At 37.6% G+C, this 12,129-nt stretch overlaps 1 protein-coding gene across 8 annotated transcripts in view; it reads left to right on the top strand.

The window, feature by feature from the left end:
* Nucleotides 1–12,129, top strand: part of ERCC6L2 (ERCC excision repair 6 like 2) — a 173,655-nt gene that overhangs the window by 16,429 nt on the left and 145,097 nt on the right. For 6 of the 8 annotated variants that reach the window (XM_045020537.1, XM_045020539.1, XM_045020540.1 and 3 more), the window contains 5 exons: nt 205–324; nt 3,354–3,547; nt 7,888–8,049; nt 9,331–9,538; nt 11,089–11,229. In XM_045020537.1, coding sequence (XP_044876472.1) covers nt 205–324; nt 3,354–3,547; nt 7,888–8,049; nt 9,331–9,538; nt 11,089–11,229 — 825 coding nt within the window. Of the gene's footprint in view, nt 1–204; nt 325–3,353; nt 3,548–4,478; nt 4,911–7,887; nt 8,050–9,330; nt 9,539–11,088; nt 11,230–12,129 lie in introns of those variants that run through there. The other 2 variants (XM_045020543.1, XM_045020542.1) reach the window with 2 other exon arrangements.

Raw genomic sequence — 12,129 nt, 5'->3', positions numbered from 1 at the left:
GGCTCTGTTTTTTTTTTTTTCATTCATTAGCAAACATTCTAGCCCTGTAGGAGAGTTGAGCTCATATCTCAAGGATGAAGTCAGCAAATGCTGAGGATGCTTAGCACTTCCAGGATCGTGCCCTGAATGTCTGCTGTCTGAAGGACATATTCATATTTTGTTACATTTTCTGCATATTCACTGTAAATTGCATTCTTTCTCTAGGTCATTTCATTTCTGGCTGCAGTACTATGCAAAAAGGGAACACGTGAAGATATTGAAAACAATATGCCAGAGTTTTTGTTGAGGACTGTGAAAAAAGAACCACCATGTATCCCCAAAAAGGTACAGATTTTAATTGATGGACTTTTTTTTGATAACATAAAAGCTGATGCTGTTTTATTAATAATAGCTTACTTTCACTGCAAAAGATATGTTTGCGTATACCAGGTTTTGGGGTGTTATATAGTTTGCATATGGAAATACAGATGTTCATGGATTTTAGATAATGCAAGTCAACCTCCTGTTTTTTGTTTTTTTTAACAGAGACAATGAAGTATGTAGATCTAGCATTTATTTAACTATACCAAAATGTGAAAATTCAATAGGAAAATTCAGCAGGATGAAGCTAATGTAGGTAGTGAAGCCATTGTCCATGAAAGGAGAATTAAATGTTGTTTGATTATGCTTTAATACATTGTATATTGCATACTGAAACTGTTAAAAAACATTATTTAAGTTGCAAAGTCAAGCACTCGAAAGTTAGGAAATGCTAGTGGAACCTTAACTCTTCCATGTGTGTCCTTTTCTGTACACTGAGTGAGGCAGGTGTCCTATGGAAAACTGCATGTGATTGTGTAATTAAGATCTATGAGCAATGGAAGCAAGAAAAGGGAAATGGTTCATATCAGGAGAACCTGAGTGTAATTTCATGAGACAAAGAAAAAGTATTTCTCCAGCCTAAGGGCTTTCCGTTTGATGAATTTCAAAATCCTGCTACAAACGATGGAGGTTTTAGTGTGTCTCAAAAAAGGTGGGAAGGATCTTTTATAAAAGAAAGTGCTAGGCAACCTAAATGTAGGGATAGCTATTGGCTCCCTTTATAATGACTGTTACAAGTTGATAGGCCTTTTGGTGGCTCAAAATGGCATTGTATCAGTGAAGTGTCCATAAGCTATAAAATGTTGAATGGTAGACAGATGATGATTTTAGAAGTGAGGCTATATGATTTCCTGTATAATCTGTTATAATGTTAGCAAATAGATACATTTAAAATAAACTTTGAGATAATTTAAGACCTTCATATGCCTACATTGAAAGACCCAGGTGATTTTCATTTGATTGAGTTGCAGGAACCATCTTAAACCTTTAAACCTTTTATTTAAATTCAAGAAGGATTACATATTTTTAATGGTTGGTTTGTGGATCCATCTTCCTTTCAGGACTAAATCAGCTGCAACTTAATATTGTTGATTTAATGGGCCCCATGTTTTAAGACTGCACCAGCAAGTTTGCCACTGTTTTAAAGTGATGGCACTTACAATGATAATTTATATATTATTCTGTAGCAGGTGTCTTTTTTGATATTTTATTTGTATCAATGTGTATGGAACCAACATAATGAGTAGAATTTGGATAATATTTTCAGTTTCACAGTTCATGAGTTGAGGGAGTAAAATATCTGTATAGAAAGAGAACTTTTAAGACACGTAACTAATATTATAAGTTACACCTGTCCATGATATAGCTGAAGAGATGTTCAACTAAGTAAAATTACTTTTGCATTGCCTCTTTTAGTCTTACTTGATTTTTGCCACAATGAATTTGTATATTACTTAAAAATCAATGTTTTGGAAACCTATTGTATGCAGTCGTTTAGACAAGGTGGATTTCAAGAAACTTTCCTTTGTGGTTCAATTCCCTGAAAACAGAGGAAAAAATTATGACAAAAGTGTCAATGGCGTACAATACTCACGTAACCCTTCTTTCTCTTTTGCGTGGTGTAAACCAGTAATAAGTGTTGTTGCTTGAAATAGGATTCTGAGATACACACTTTTATTCGTAAAGTTCTGATTAGGTCCTTTACCCAAAGTAATGTGCTAAATGGAAGCTTTTCAGTGTCTTGCCCATGAGTTGGTCTCAATCCTTTGAATGAGCATTTGTAATAGGACCAGGGTTATAAAAGATTTTAGTATTATTAATACTTAATATTTATATAGTGCTTTTTATCTGTGTATTTTAAACGAGTTCTCAAATGTGGTTAATTGAGTATTGTTCCCATTGTACAGATGAGAGAGAACTGAGGCACAGAAGTTAAGTGCCTTTCCAAGGTGTCACAACCAGGAATAGAACCTAATCTCCTATTCAATGGCATGTACCAATTAGCAGTCATATGTTTCTTTTTAGGAAAGCCATGTAAACATCCTAATACAAACGCTTACTAAATACAAAGCAGTAGAGAGTCTTAAAGGTAAATTTGAAATACTTTTTATTAAACAAAAATTCACAATTGAATCCAGAGAATATCTACTGTATTGGAATATATACATAGAACTAAAATACACGTTGTAAAAAAGTTGAAATCAGCTAACTGTATCTACCACGAACAATTTTAGTGTTTTGCATTTTTCTGGCAAGGGTTAATATCGCTAATACCTAAAATACATTTTATAAAACAAATAAAATGTGAATCAATATTGGCCTTTTGAGGCTAGTTGTAGCAAATATAGTTAATGGACTAATTATATAATTCAATTGAAGGTGTCTTTTTTGAAAGACAAAAAATCTGTATTCTTTGCTCTGCCATTAACTAGCTGTCTGACATCGAACAAGTTACTGAATCACTCTGTGCCTCTGTTTTCCCATCTGTAAAACATTTTGTGATCCGTGGATGCAAATTCTATAGAAGTAGAAAGTGATGGTTTGTGTTTTCTCTATCAGTCTACAGTCATAATTTTTCTATATGTCTTGCATGTCATCAGTTTTACTTTCACTGTACATATGAAGTAGATTTTTTGGTAAAGCTTTACAGTATAACTTGAGTAACTACCATTATTGCTTTGAAGTAGTACTCCTTCTGGAGACCATTTTACTATATGTTTCCTCTGATGATAACATACTGTAAATAAACTTAGATTGCTTTACTTTTATGAGTTTGTCCTCTAATCTTCTTCTTTCCAGATTCTTCTCTTCTCTGTTCAGTTCATATAACTCTAAGTAAATAATAGATATCATTCATGGAAAATGATTAAATAAAATTCAGACTTTTAAATTCTAAAACAATGCTCATTATTTTAACTTTTGCATGACAGCTCTTGATACAATGTTTTTGACATGGGTTCTGCAGCAGTATAATGACACCTGTTTGTTTTTAGACTTTCCTAATAGTGGCCCCTCTTTCTGTGCTTTATAACTGGAAGGATGAGTTGGACACTTGGGGCTATTTCAGGGTCGCTATTTTACATGGCAATAGAAAGGACAATGAACTGAGTCGCATCAAGCAGGGAAAGTGTGAGGTTGCTCTAACGACATACGAGACGCTTCGCCTGTGTTTGGATGAACTTAACAGGTAATGTAACATTTTCTAACTTTCATTTGTGCAAACATTGTTTTTGTAACAGTCTATTGTGTTTTGGTTTTAAATTTCTTTTGACAACTATTTAAATCCTGTGAATCTAACTCCTTACGGGGAGGTGGAATGAGGAGATACAGTATATCTATATCCAGTGAACTTGCCAAACAGAGTCTCTCTTTCTAAAGGGTAACCCCCAAGCAGGTAGCTATTGGAATGATAGCTGTATTGAATGTTGAAATGTTAGGCAAACTAGTCTCTGTTTCTCCCATTCTGCCCCCCCCCACACACACACAACGACCACTAAAATATATGGGATGGCAGAAGCTTGATATCCTGAGAATCCCTGCCCTAGTCACATTTTTTCATTTATATAATAAGATTCCAGGATTGTTGATTTGTATAGAATCAATGTGAAGTGATGAAAACAGCTTCAAGCATGGTTGTGAGCTCTTTTTTGTTCAGAATATCACAAAGTTGAATCATCAGCGTGATTTGCAGTCCAGTTTTTAAGTTTTCAGCCATTTTGACTTTGCGAATTACACCCATGTGGTGTACAGCCAACATCAGGCAAAGAATCCTAGGCCATTGTCGTATAAGAGTTAATATCTACACCTAATTAGCTTGCAACAATTTTATTGGTTGTATGAGGGAGACTGTCCAGATAGTTAATTACTGGGTCCAACTGCCGCAGTTCTTCAAAACCACCAACAACCCTGCCCACACAGTAACTCCAAACACACGTAGCCCCCACCGTAGCACACATCCCTCACTTGCCACCTGCACAAAGCTCCCATCACCACACAACCCACATGCAACTCAACACGAATCTCCCAGTACTACACACACATTTCCTCCAATCTCACTCATATTCCCTGTGAGAACCAGGTGGAATGTTGGATTCCAAAGGTTCTGTGGTGGTTGGAATGTGACAGTTGATCAGAGGAGGTGGGAGTGACGGCTGTGTGGGGTAACAAAGAGGTGGTGGCCACAAACTGTGGGGAACCATGTATTTTTAAGTTCTCAGCCATTTTGACTTTACAAATTGCACAATGCAAAATAGCAAACGTAATATCCTCACACAAATGAACTCAACTAGCCGTCATTCACCACCCAGTCTCCCAGTGCACACTCCTTAGACACAACTCATCACAAATCTCCCAGAACATACAATAACCCCAAACGCAGATAGCTCCTCACTGCAGCATTCGCCACTTGCACAAATCAACACAAGATTTCCCAGCACAGTGCACATACTCTTCCACCCCCATACTTGCCATAAACTTGAATGGCAAAGCTGCAGGTCATCACTAGTAGTACAATATGCATCTCGGTTACGTATCCCTGTTGCATGACAGAGGTCAGTATCCACTGTTAGTGGACCATGCTTTAATCATCTCATAGACAACCTACTCTCTCATCTGTTGCCCCACAGACAACCTCACCGCCCATTCATGATGATATAATATTTTTGTGGCAACATGGAAAAGTAATGATAGAAAATGATTCAATATTTATTTATTTAGCTGTCTTTCAATGCAATTTAGCATAGAACTCTCCATAGCGCCCTCAGCCCCCAACAAGTCCTCACAGAAGATGAACTTCTGGTGTACAGTGCAAATAGTTGACACAGTGCAGTTCTTTTTGCCAGGTTGTGTTGGTCCCTCAATTCAGGAAACTTTAAGTAAAGAGAGATATTGTAATATTTATGTTTCTTAATACCCCAAAGGACTTTATAGAATTTGAGGTCTTCCTGCTTTCCAATTTGGCTCTGCTATAGTTCATGACCTTGAGTACAATCAATCGAGCAAGTCAGCATTGACTGTTTAAATACTAGAGAACTCACAGTACAAACTTGCTGACAGCTTGACATGGTCTTGTAATTTAAACAGCTGAGTTCACCTTCAGGACTTGATAACAATTTAGATTGAATCATAGCTGAAGAGATTCCTATAGCTATCTCTGTTAACCTAGTCTTATGTTCTCTTGAGAGGATCTGACTTTTCTTACAGTAGATTTTTGAAATGTAGGAGGCTGACATGGGCTACTTGATTCAGAGTATTTCCGTAGTACTGAATGAAGGTTCAGTCTTAAAAATAAATTAATCTAAAATAGGGTGTTTTTAAAACAGGGGGAAAAAAGTGATACTTTAAAATATGCCTGCTCCTACTTGCAGCTGCTTGATTGTATTAAAGGAGCATCAGACTTGAAGTGAATGTATTTTGAAATTGCTCAAAATATCATTATTTTAGAACTAATCTTCTACCTGGTTTATAAATTTGAATTTAAATAAATCTCTCTGGGGGCTGGATGACTCAGGATTAGTAATGTGATATGAATCATTTCACCTTTAGGTCATGGGGTTTTATTGTGTTCCAGACTGATAGTGACCAAAAGTTGTTACCATGTAATGGCTGCTGATGTTCAAATTCCTTTTGGAATAGTTGTCCATAATTCCCTTGCTGCTAGATATGCAGCTTTCCCTTCCACATCCCTCCAACCCCTTAACCAACCCTCCCCATATCATTGGCAGTAGAGATTCATAGATTCTAGGGCTGGAAGGGACCTTGAGAGGTCATCGAGTCCAGTCCCCTACCCTCATCGCAGGACCAAATACTGTCTAGACCATCCCAGATAGACATTTATCTAACCTAAGAGAATGAACAATCCTGTCATCCCTAGAAGTTGATCCCTTCAAGTCATATTTCAGACTCATTGATAAGGATGTTTTCCGTACTGCTGCTACCCATGCTGTACCTGTTATGTGGGGAAAATGGAAGATTTCAGTAAACAGGATTCTCAATCTGCTACCTTTTTATAATTGTTAAATTAACTTTTAAAAAAATCTTTAAAAAGTGGAGTTAGTGGTATTAAAAGCTGCTGGATTCATCACCCTGGAGACACAGTCTTTCTCTTTCACAGAATTGGTATAGCATGACTGGCAATAGTTCATATTTTTGGCCACAAAGCCTTGTCAATGTGCTAAATTTAATTTTTTAAAAGATAAGTCTAATCATAGGAAAGGCAGTAGCCTATGAAAGCAATGCTATAGTTAGGGTCTTACCAAATTCACAGTCCATTTTGGTCAATTTCACGGACATAGGATTTTTAAAATAATAAATGTCATGATTTCAGCTATTTAAATCTGAAACTTCATGGTGTTATAACTGTAGGGATCCTGACCCAAAAAGGAATTGTGTGTGTTAAAGTGGGGGAGTTACTGCTACCTTTTACTTCTTCGCTAATGCTTGCAGTGCCGCTGCCTTCAGGGCTGGGCAGGGCTGGAAAGCAACGGCTGCCGGCCAGGAGCCCAGCTCTGAAGGCAGAGCTGCCGCCAGCAGCAGCACAGAAGTAAGGGGACAATGGTATGGTATTGCCACCCTTACTTCTGCACTGCTGCAGCTGGGCGCCCGCCCAACGGCTGCCACTCTCTGACCACGCAGCTCTGAAGGCAGCACAGAAGTAAGGGCGGCAATACCGCAACCCCCTCTAAAATAACCTTGACCCCTCAGCAACACCCTTTTGGGTCAGGACCCTCAGTTTAAGAAATGCTGGTCTCCCCCGTGAAATCTGTATAGTATAGGGTAAAAACAAACAAAAGACCAGATTTCACAGGGGGAGACCGGATTTCACAGTCCAACACGTGATTTTCATAGCCATGAGTTTGGTTCGGCCCTAGCTATAGTGGGTGGCTCAGCTAGTTGCCGGGTTGGAACCAGCCTAATTTCTAGTTGTAGCAAAGTAAAAATAAACTACATGTGAATAACAGATGGATGAACGTAATCAAATTCTCCTCGTGCAAGCTTAAAAAACTTGATTAGTACAATTCTCTGATGCTTATTTTTCATTGCACAGTTGATTTAATGTTCAAGAAAGGGAGCCAGATGCCTCTTAAACTACAGTTTAAGGGACACTGCCATCTTGAAAACTGAGGATTTTTTTTTTTAAAGAGAAATTTAAAAATCTCTACACCTAAGTCCCATTGTATGTGATGGTAAAATCAAATTTTTCTGTCTCCTGAAACATTAATTCTCTTACATTTATCTGTGAAGGATCTGAACAAATTGACTATAGTGAAACTGAGTACACACGACAGGATGTAAAATGCATAAAGTTAGCTGAAAAAATAGGTGATATGTTTTTTCTGTTGCAGTAATATTAAGTGTTACTTGTTACATTTGGACTTGTCTTTGATTTTTTTTTTAAGTTGATGGCATTTCTTTTAAGTCACTTGTTTTAGTCAACAATTGTGAGGAAGCACAGCTAATTCTACGTACAATTTTATGAGATAATGCAAGTGACAGCTACATGAAACTGTATTTCCTCTTGATCCACAGCCTAGAATGGTCAGCTGTCATTGTAGATGAAGCACACAGAATCAAGAATCCAAAGGCTCAAATAACCCAAACTATGAAGGCTTTAAAATGCAGTGTTCGTATAGGTCTTACTGGAACCATTCTTCAGAACAACATGAAAGAACTATGGTGTGTCATAGACTGGTAAGTAAGAAGTTAATTTTTTAATTGAGACTTATCCAGAGAAGTGACAGGGTGGTGATGGTATGGGGCTCAGCAATGTCCAGAAACAGGGCCATAGTGGGAATCCCATCACACTTTTGCCTTATGTCTGCTGGAAGTACATGTGGTTTCCCACCAGGGCACTGCCTCCAAACTGTTGGAATTACCCATCTTTTACATTAGTCTTAGCTTGTATCTGGTCTTCCTTGTCCCCTCATTCTTTTGGGTACTGGTAAGCAGGGGAGGAGTTCTTTTCTCTTACTGTTACCCCTCCTAATTTTCCCCCCCTTTCTTCCCCCCCTCCCCTGGCTTGTGGTGCCCCCAATCCACCCCACACATAACAGGATAAGAATAATTATTTAGCTCCTAGTCTCAGGCACTCTGCTCCCTGCTTTGTTTAAAGTGTACAACTCACATTCGTGTACCTAGGAGTGTTGTGTGTCCTCATGATGATTAATTATATATTCATTTCAGTAGTGCCCACAATGTGCTAGGTGTTGTGCAAATATATAGGAAGGGACAGTCCATGCCCAAAAGAGGAAAAAGACCCTAGCTGAGGGAATGGAAAGTGCAAACAAAGTAATCTTTTATTAGTTACAATTTTAAAAATCTTAAATACTGAGCAATTGTGGGTTGAGGTGAAATGTCAGGAAGGGGATGAGTTAGTACCAAAGCTTAATGTAAAATGCAAGCAACTAGAACATTGAGATGGTGTTAGAATGGATTACCCAATAGGGAGTATTGCTCAGCAAATGCCTAATGAATTTAAGAATTCCTGTTTTCTTTAGATTCAGATTCATTAAACTATTTGATATCTGTATAACCGGATGGAATTAAATCAGAAAGAATCAAAGTTTCAAAGAATCAAACATTTTCAAACCTGGGTGCCTAAACTTTAGGCACCTAAATCCTTAAATAAGCTCCTAAATAATAGTGATCTGATTCATAACACCTGTCAGCATCCATGGGACCTGCAGATGCTGAGCTCCTTTGAAGACTGAGTCATTATTACTGAAGAGCCTGTATAGGGATTTAGGTGCCTAAACTTAGGCTGACAGTGAGTACATGGAAAGGCTGACTGTCTGGAAGTAGAATGATACATTTCTATTATATATAGGAATCGTATTTATTCATTTCTCTGCTGATGATCGATTTAAGATCTGTCACTGTTAGTCAGGAGTATTTCATATGCTTTTAGTCAATGGAAGAGGATATTCTGCATTGGTGTTCAGCAAATGACTGCTGTTCTTTTATTTCTTTTAGGGCTATACCTGGACTTTTGGGTAGTAGAACACATTTCAAGAAGGAATTTTCTGATCCAGTGGAGCATGGCCAGAGGCACACCGCAACTAAAAGAGAGCTAGCAACATGTCGAAAGGCCATGCAGAAGCTAGCAAGAAAAATGTCTGGCTGGTTCCTGAGACGTACTAAGGCTTTTATTAGTGATCAGTTGCCAAAGAAGGAAGACAGAGTAAGAGTGACTATTTTTACAAAATACTAATAAATATATCATATTTTGGTTGCTATCATATATATCATAGTGTTGTTTTGTATAGTGTATCTAGTAGTTCATGGTTCTGTGGTCAGATTTTTCAAGAGTTCAGAGGTCCAGGGCAGTGAGCAAAAATGCACATGCAATAGCACACTTAATTTGTTCACATAATTACTATGATTGCATGTTCAGATTGAGTTATTTGAGCATGGAAATGCCCAGCAGGGCATTTGACTGACCATTAACGCGTCCATTTATATGCTTAATTTATATGCACAGTTGTAATTGTGTGTCCAATATCAACTACACATTTCTGTGTGCAGCCTTGATCTCTTGAAAGCCTATGCACGATGTGAAGTCTGATAATAAATAAATTAAGACTTGTTAAAAGCCAATAACTCTGTTCTCCCCCTTTTTGGTATTCATTTTAATAGAATACTAGAAAATGTTTTGTTTTTTTTTTAAGTTAATTGTGACTAATTGTGGCTGTTTCTTTACTGCTGGTATAAATATAATTTAAGAATTCATACTTTTTTAAATCATAATGACTAGAATGTTTTGATGAATATGAGAATTTATCCAGCCAGCAAGCACAAATACATTTAATAAATTAAAAACATTAGCATGCAGCTGTTTTTCTAGATTTTTGTTTTGCCCTTCATACAGCGCCTGTAATAATGTCATCCAAACCATGTCTTCTAAAGGAAAGATTAACACAAATGTCATTCAGATGCTTTTCTAAATCTAGCAGGTTTTATTTCTTTTCATTCTCTTGTTAATGTGAGTATATGTTCAAGTTACTGTTGTATTATTATAGCACAGCATGGTGCTGTTGCTATGTGGGTGGCCTAGGTTCAGAAGTGATCTTGGGATTTTGTGTCTCCTGCTGGTTAAGACCAAAGATGTCATGGAGATGCCACCCATGGTCTTTTGGGAGGAGGGATAAGAGTTTTGGACACACCACTGTACAGATCTGCCCCCCCCCATTCCTGTGACTCTCAGTATCAATGGCTCCCTTAGATTTGACTGTGTTTTATCTTCCCTGACTGTAGTGTTCTACAATAGTTAGTGCCAAAGGGGAGCGAAAGGAAAAGGCAAATAAACCATTCTGACTAAGTGGGCGAGAACCTTTAGGGCTAGGCCTTTTAAACCTTTCACTCACCCCCTCCTTCCCTCCCCCGCCCCCTCCAAAAAAGCCTAAAGAAAATGTAGTGGAAGTAAAACTGCAGAATGGTTGATGTAGTTTGATTTTAATACTGCTAATAGAATTGGTTTTTTTTAAAAAAAGTATTAAAATTACCACAGTTACCTGTTGACCATATTTTCACACTTTTTCTCCAGCACATCAGCCTCCAGTTCTTTACTGGGAGCAGAAAAATGCCCTTTTACTACTTTTATATTTACCAGTTTATTTTCCATTTTCTGTAATTTTAACATTTTAACATTTTTGTTTTATATTTTTATTGTGGTCTTTGTTGTTGTTTCCTGTATGCTGCATAAAATTGTATTTTGGGGTTCTATCTTGGCAGATGGTATACTGTTCCCTGTCAGAGTTCCAGAAACAAGTATATCAAGCTGTGTTGGCAACAGAAGATGTGAGCTTAGTACTGCGAGCACGGGAGCCCTGTAGTTGCAGCAGTGGCCGTAAAAGGAAGAATTGTTGTTACAAAGTAAGTGTTTTCACAGTCTAGATTTCAGGAGTGCAGTAACTTGCATCGCTCCACCTGCTGGTTTGGACAATATGAAGGAGCATGCTTCAGAGAATGACTGTCCCTACCTATTTTGCAGGTCTTGTTCCTAATAGATCACCACAAGAGGGGTTGCAGAGTGGAGCATTCCCCAAAACCACTATTACTCTCTGTCCCAAAAACCACTATTCCCATAGATGCACAGGCTGTGTCTCACCTTTGCTCTCTCAACTTTTGTAGCAGTTAAGGGCAGAATAGAAATTCTTTGATCCTTTTTTATATCGGATTAATAATCCAAGGTGAGGGATGAAAGGTTGTTATATTACTTGGTCATTGCCATTAAATAGCCAATATTTGCTGATAGTTATGACACGGTGCTGAGATTCTCACATTCTCTGTCTCTAATTAGGATAAGAGATAGCGGTAGTCACTATTCACAAATGATTATTTCTGCTAAGGAGGGGCTGTCTTAATCTGTATGTAACAGTTCGCAAGGGGAAGTGGAACAAAAGATAAATGTATATAAATACACTGGCAACAAAATCTATTAAACAATAAAAATTTGTTTTGAAAAATAGGGAAATCAATTTAAAGAACAAACCAAGGAAAATATACATTACATACAGGAAAACTATTAAAATACTGAACTTCAGGAAAAAATGCCATTAAGCTCCAGTTATAAATATAAATATAGTGTCAGTTAATTGGTGATCATGGGGAAGAAACTTTAAAGTTAGTTATAGTTTAACTTAACTGCATAATTTCAAATTAACTCAGGGTAGGTCTATACTTACCGCGCGGGTCGACGCGGAGAGTTTGACTTCTCGGAGTTCGAACTATCGCATCTAATCAAGACGCGATAGTTCGAACTCCCCACACGCT

The sequence above is a fragment of the Mauremys mutica genome, chromosome 6 (assembly GCF_020497125.1).
Source record: "Mauremys mutica isolate MM-2020 ecotype Southern chromosome 6, ASM2049712v1, whole genome shotgun sequence".
NCBI classification, from domain to species: Eukaryota; Metazoa; Chordata; order Testudines; family Geoemydidae; genus Mauremys; species Mauremys mutica.
The sequence above is the reverse complement of the archived record's forward strand: the minus strand, read 5'-3'. Positions and strand labels throughout refer to the sequence as shown.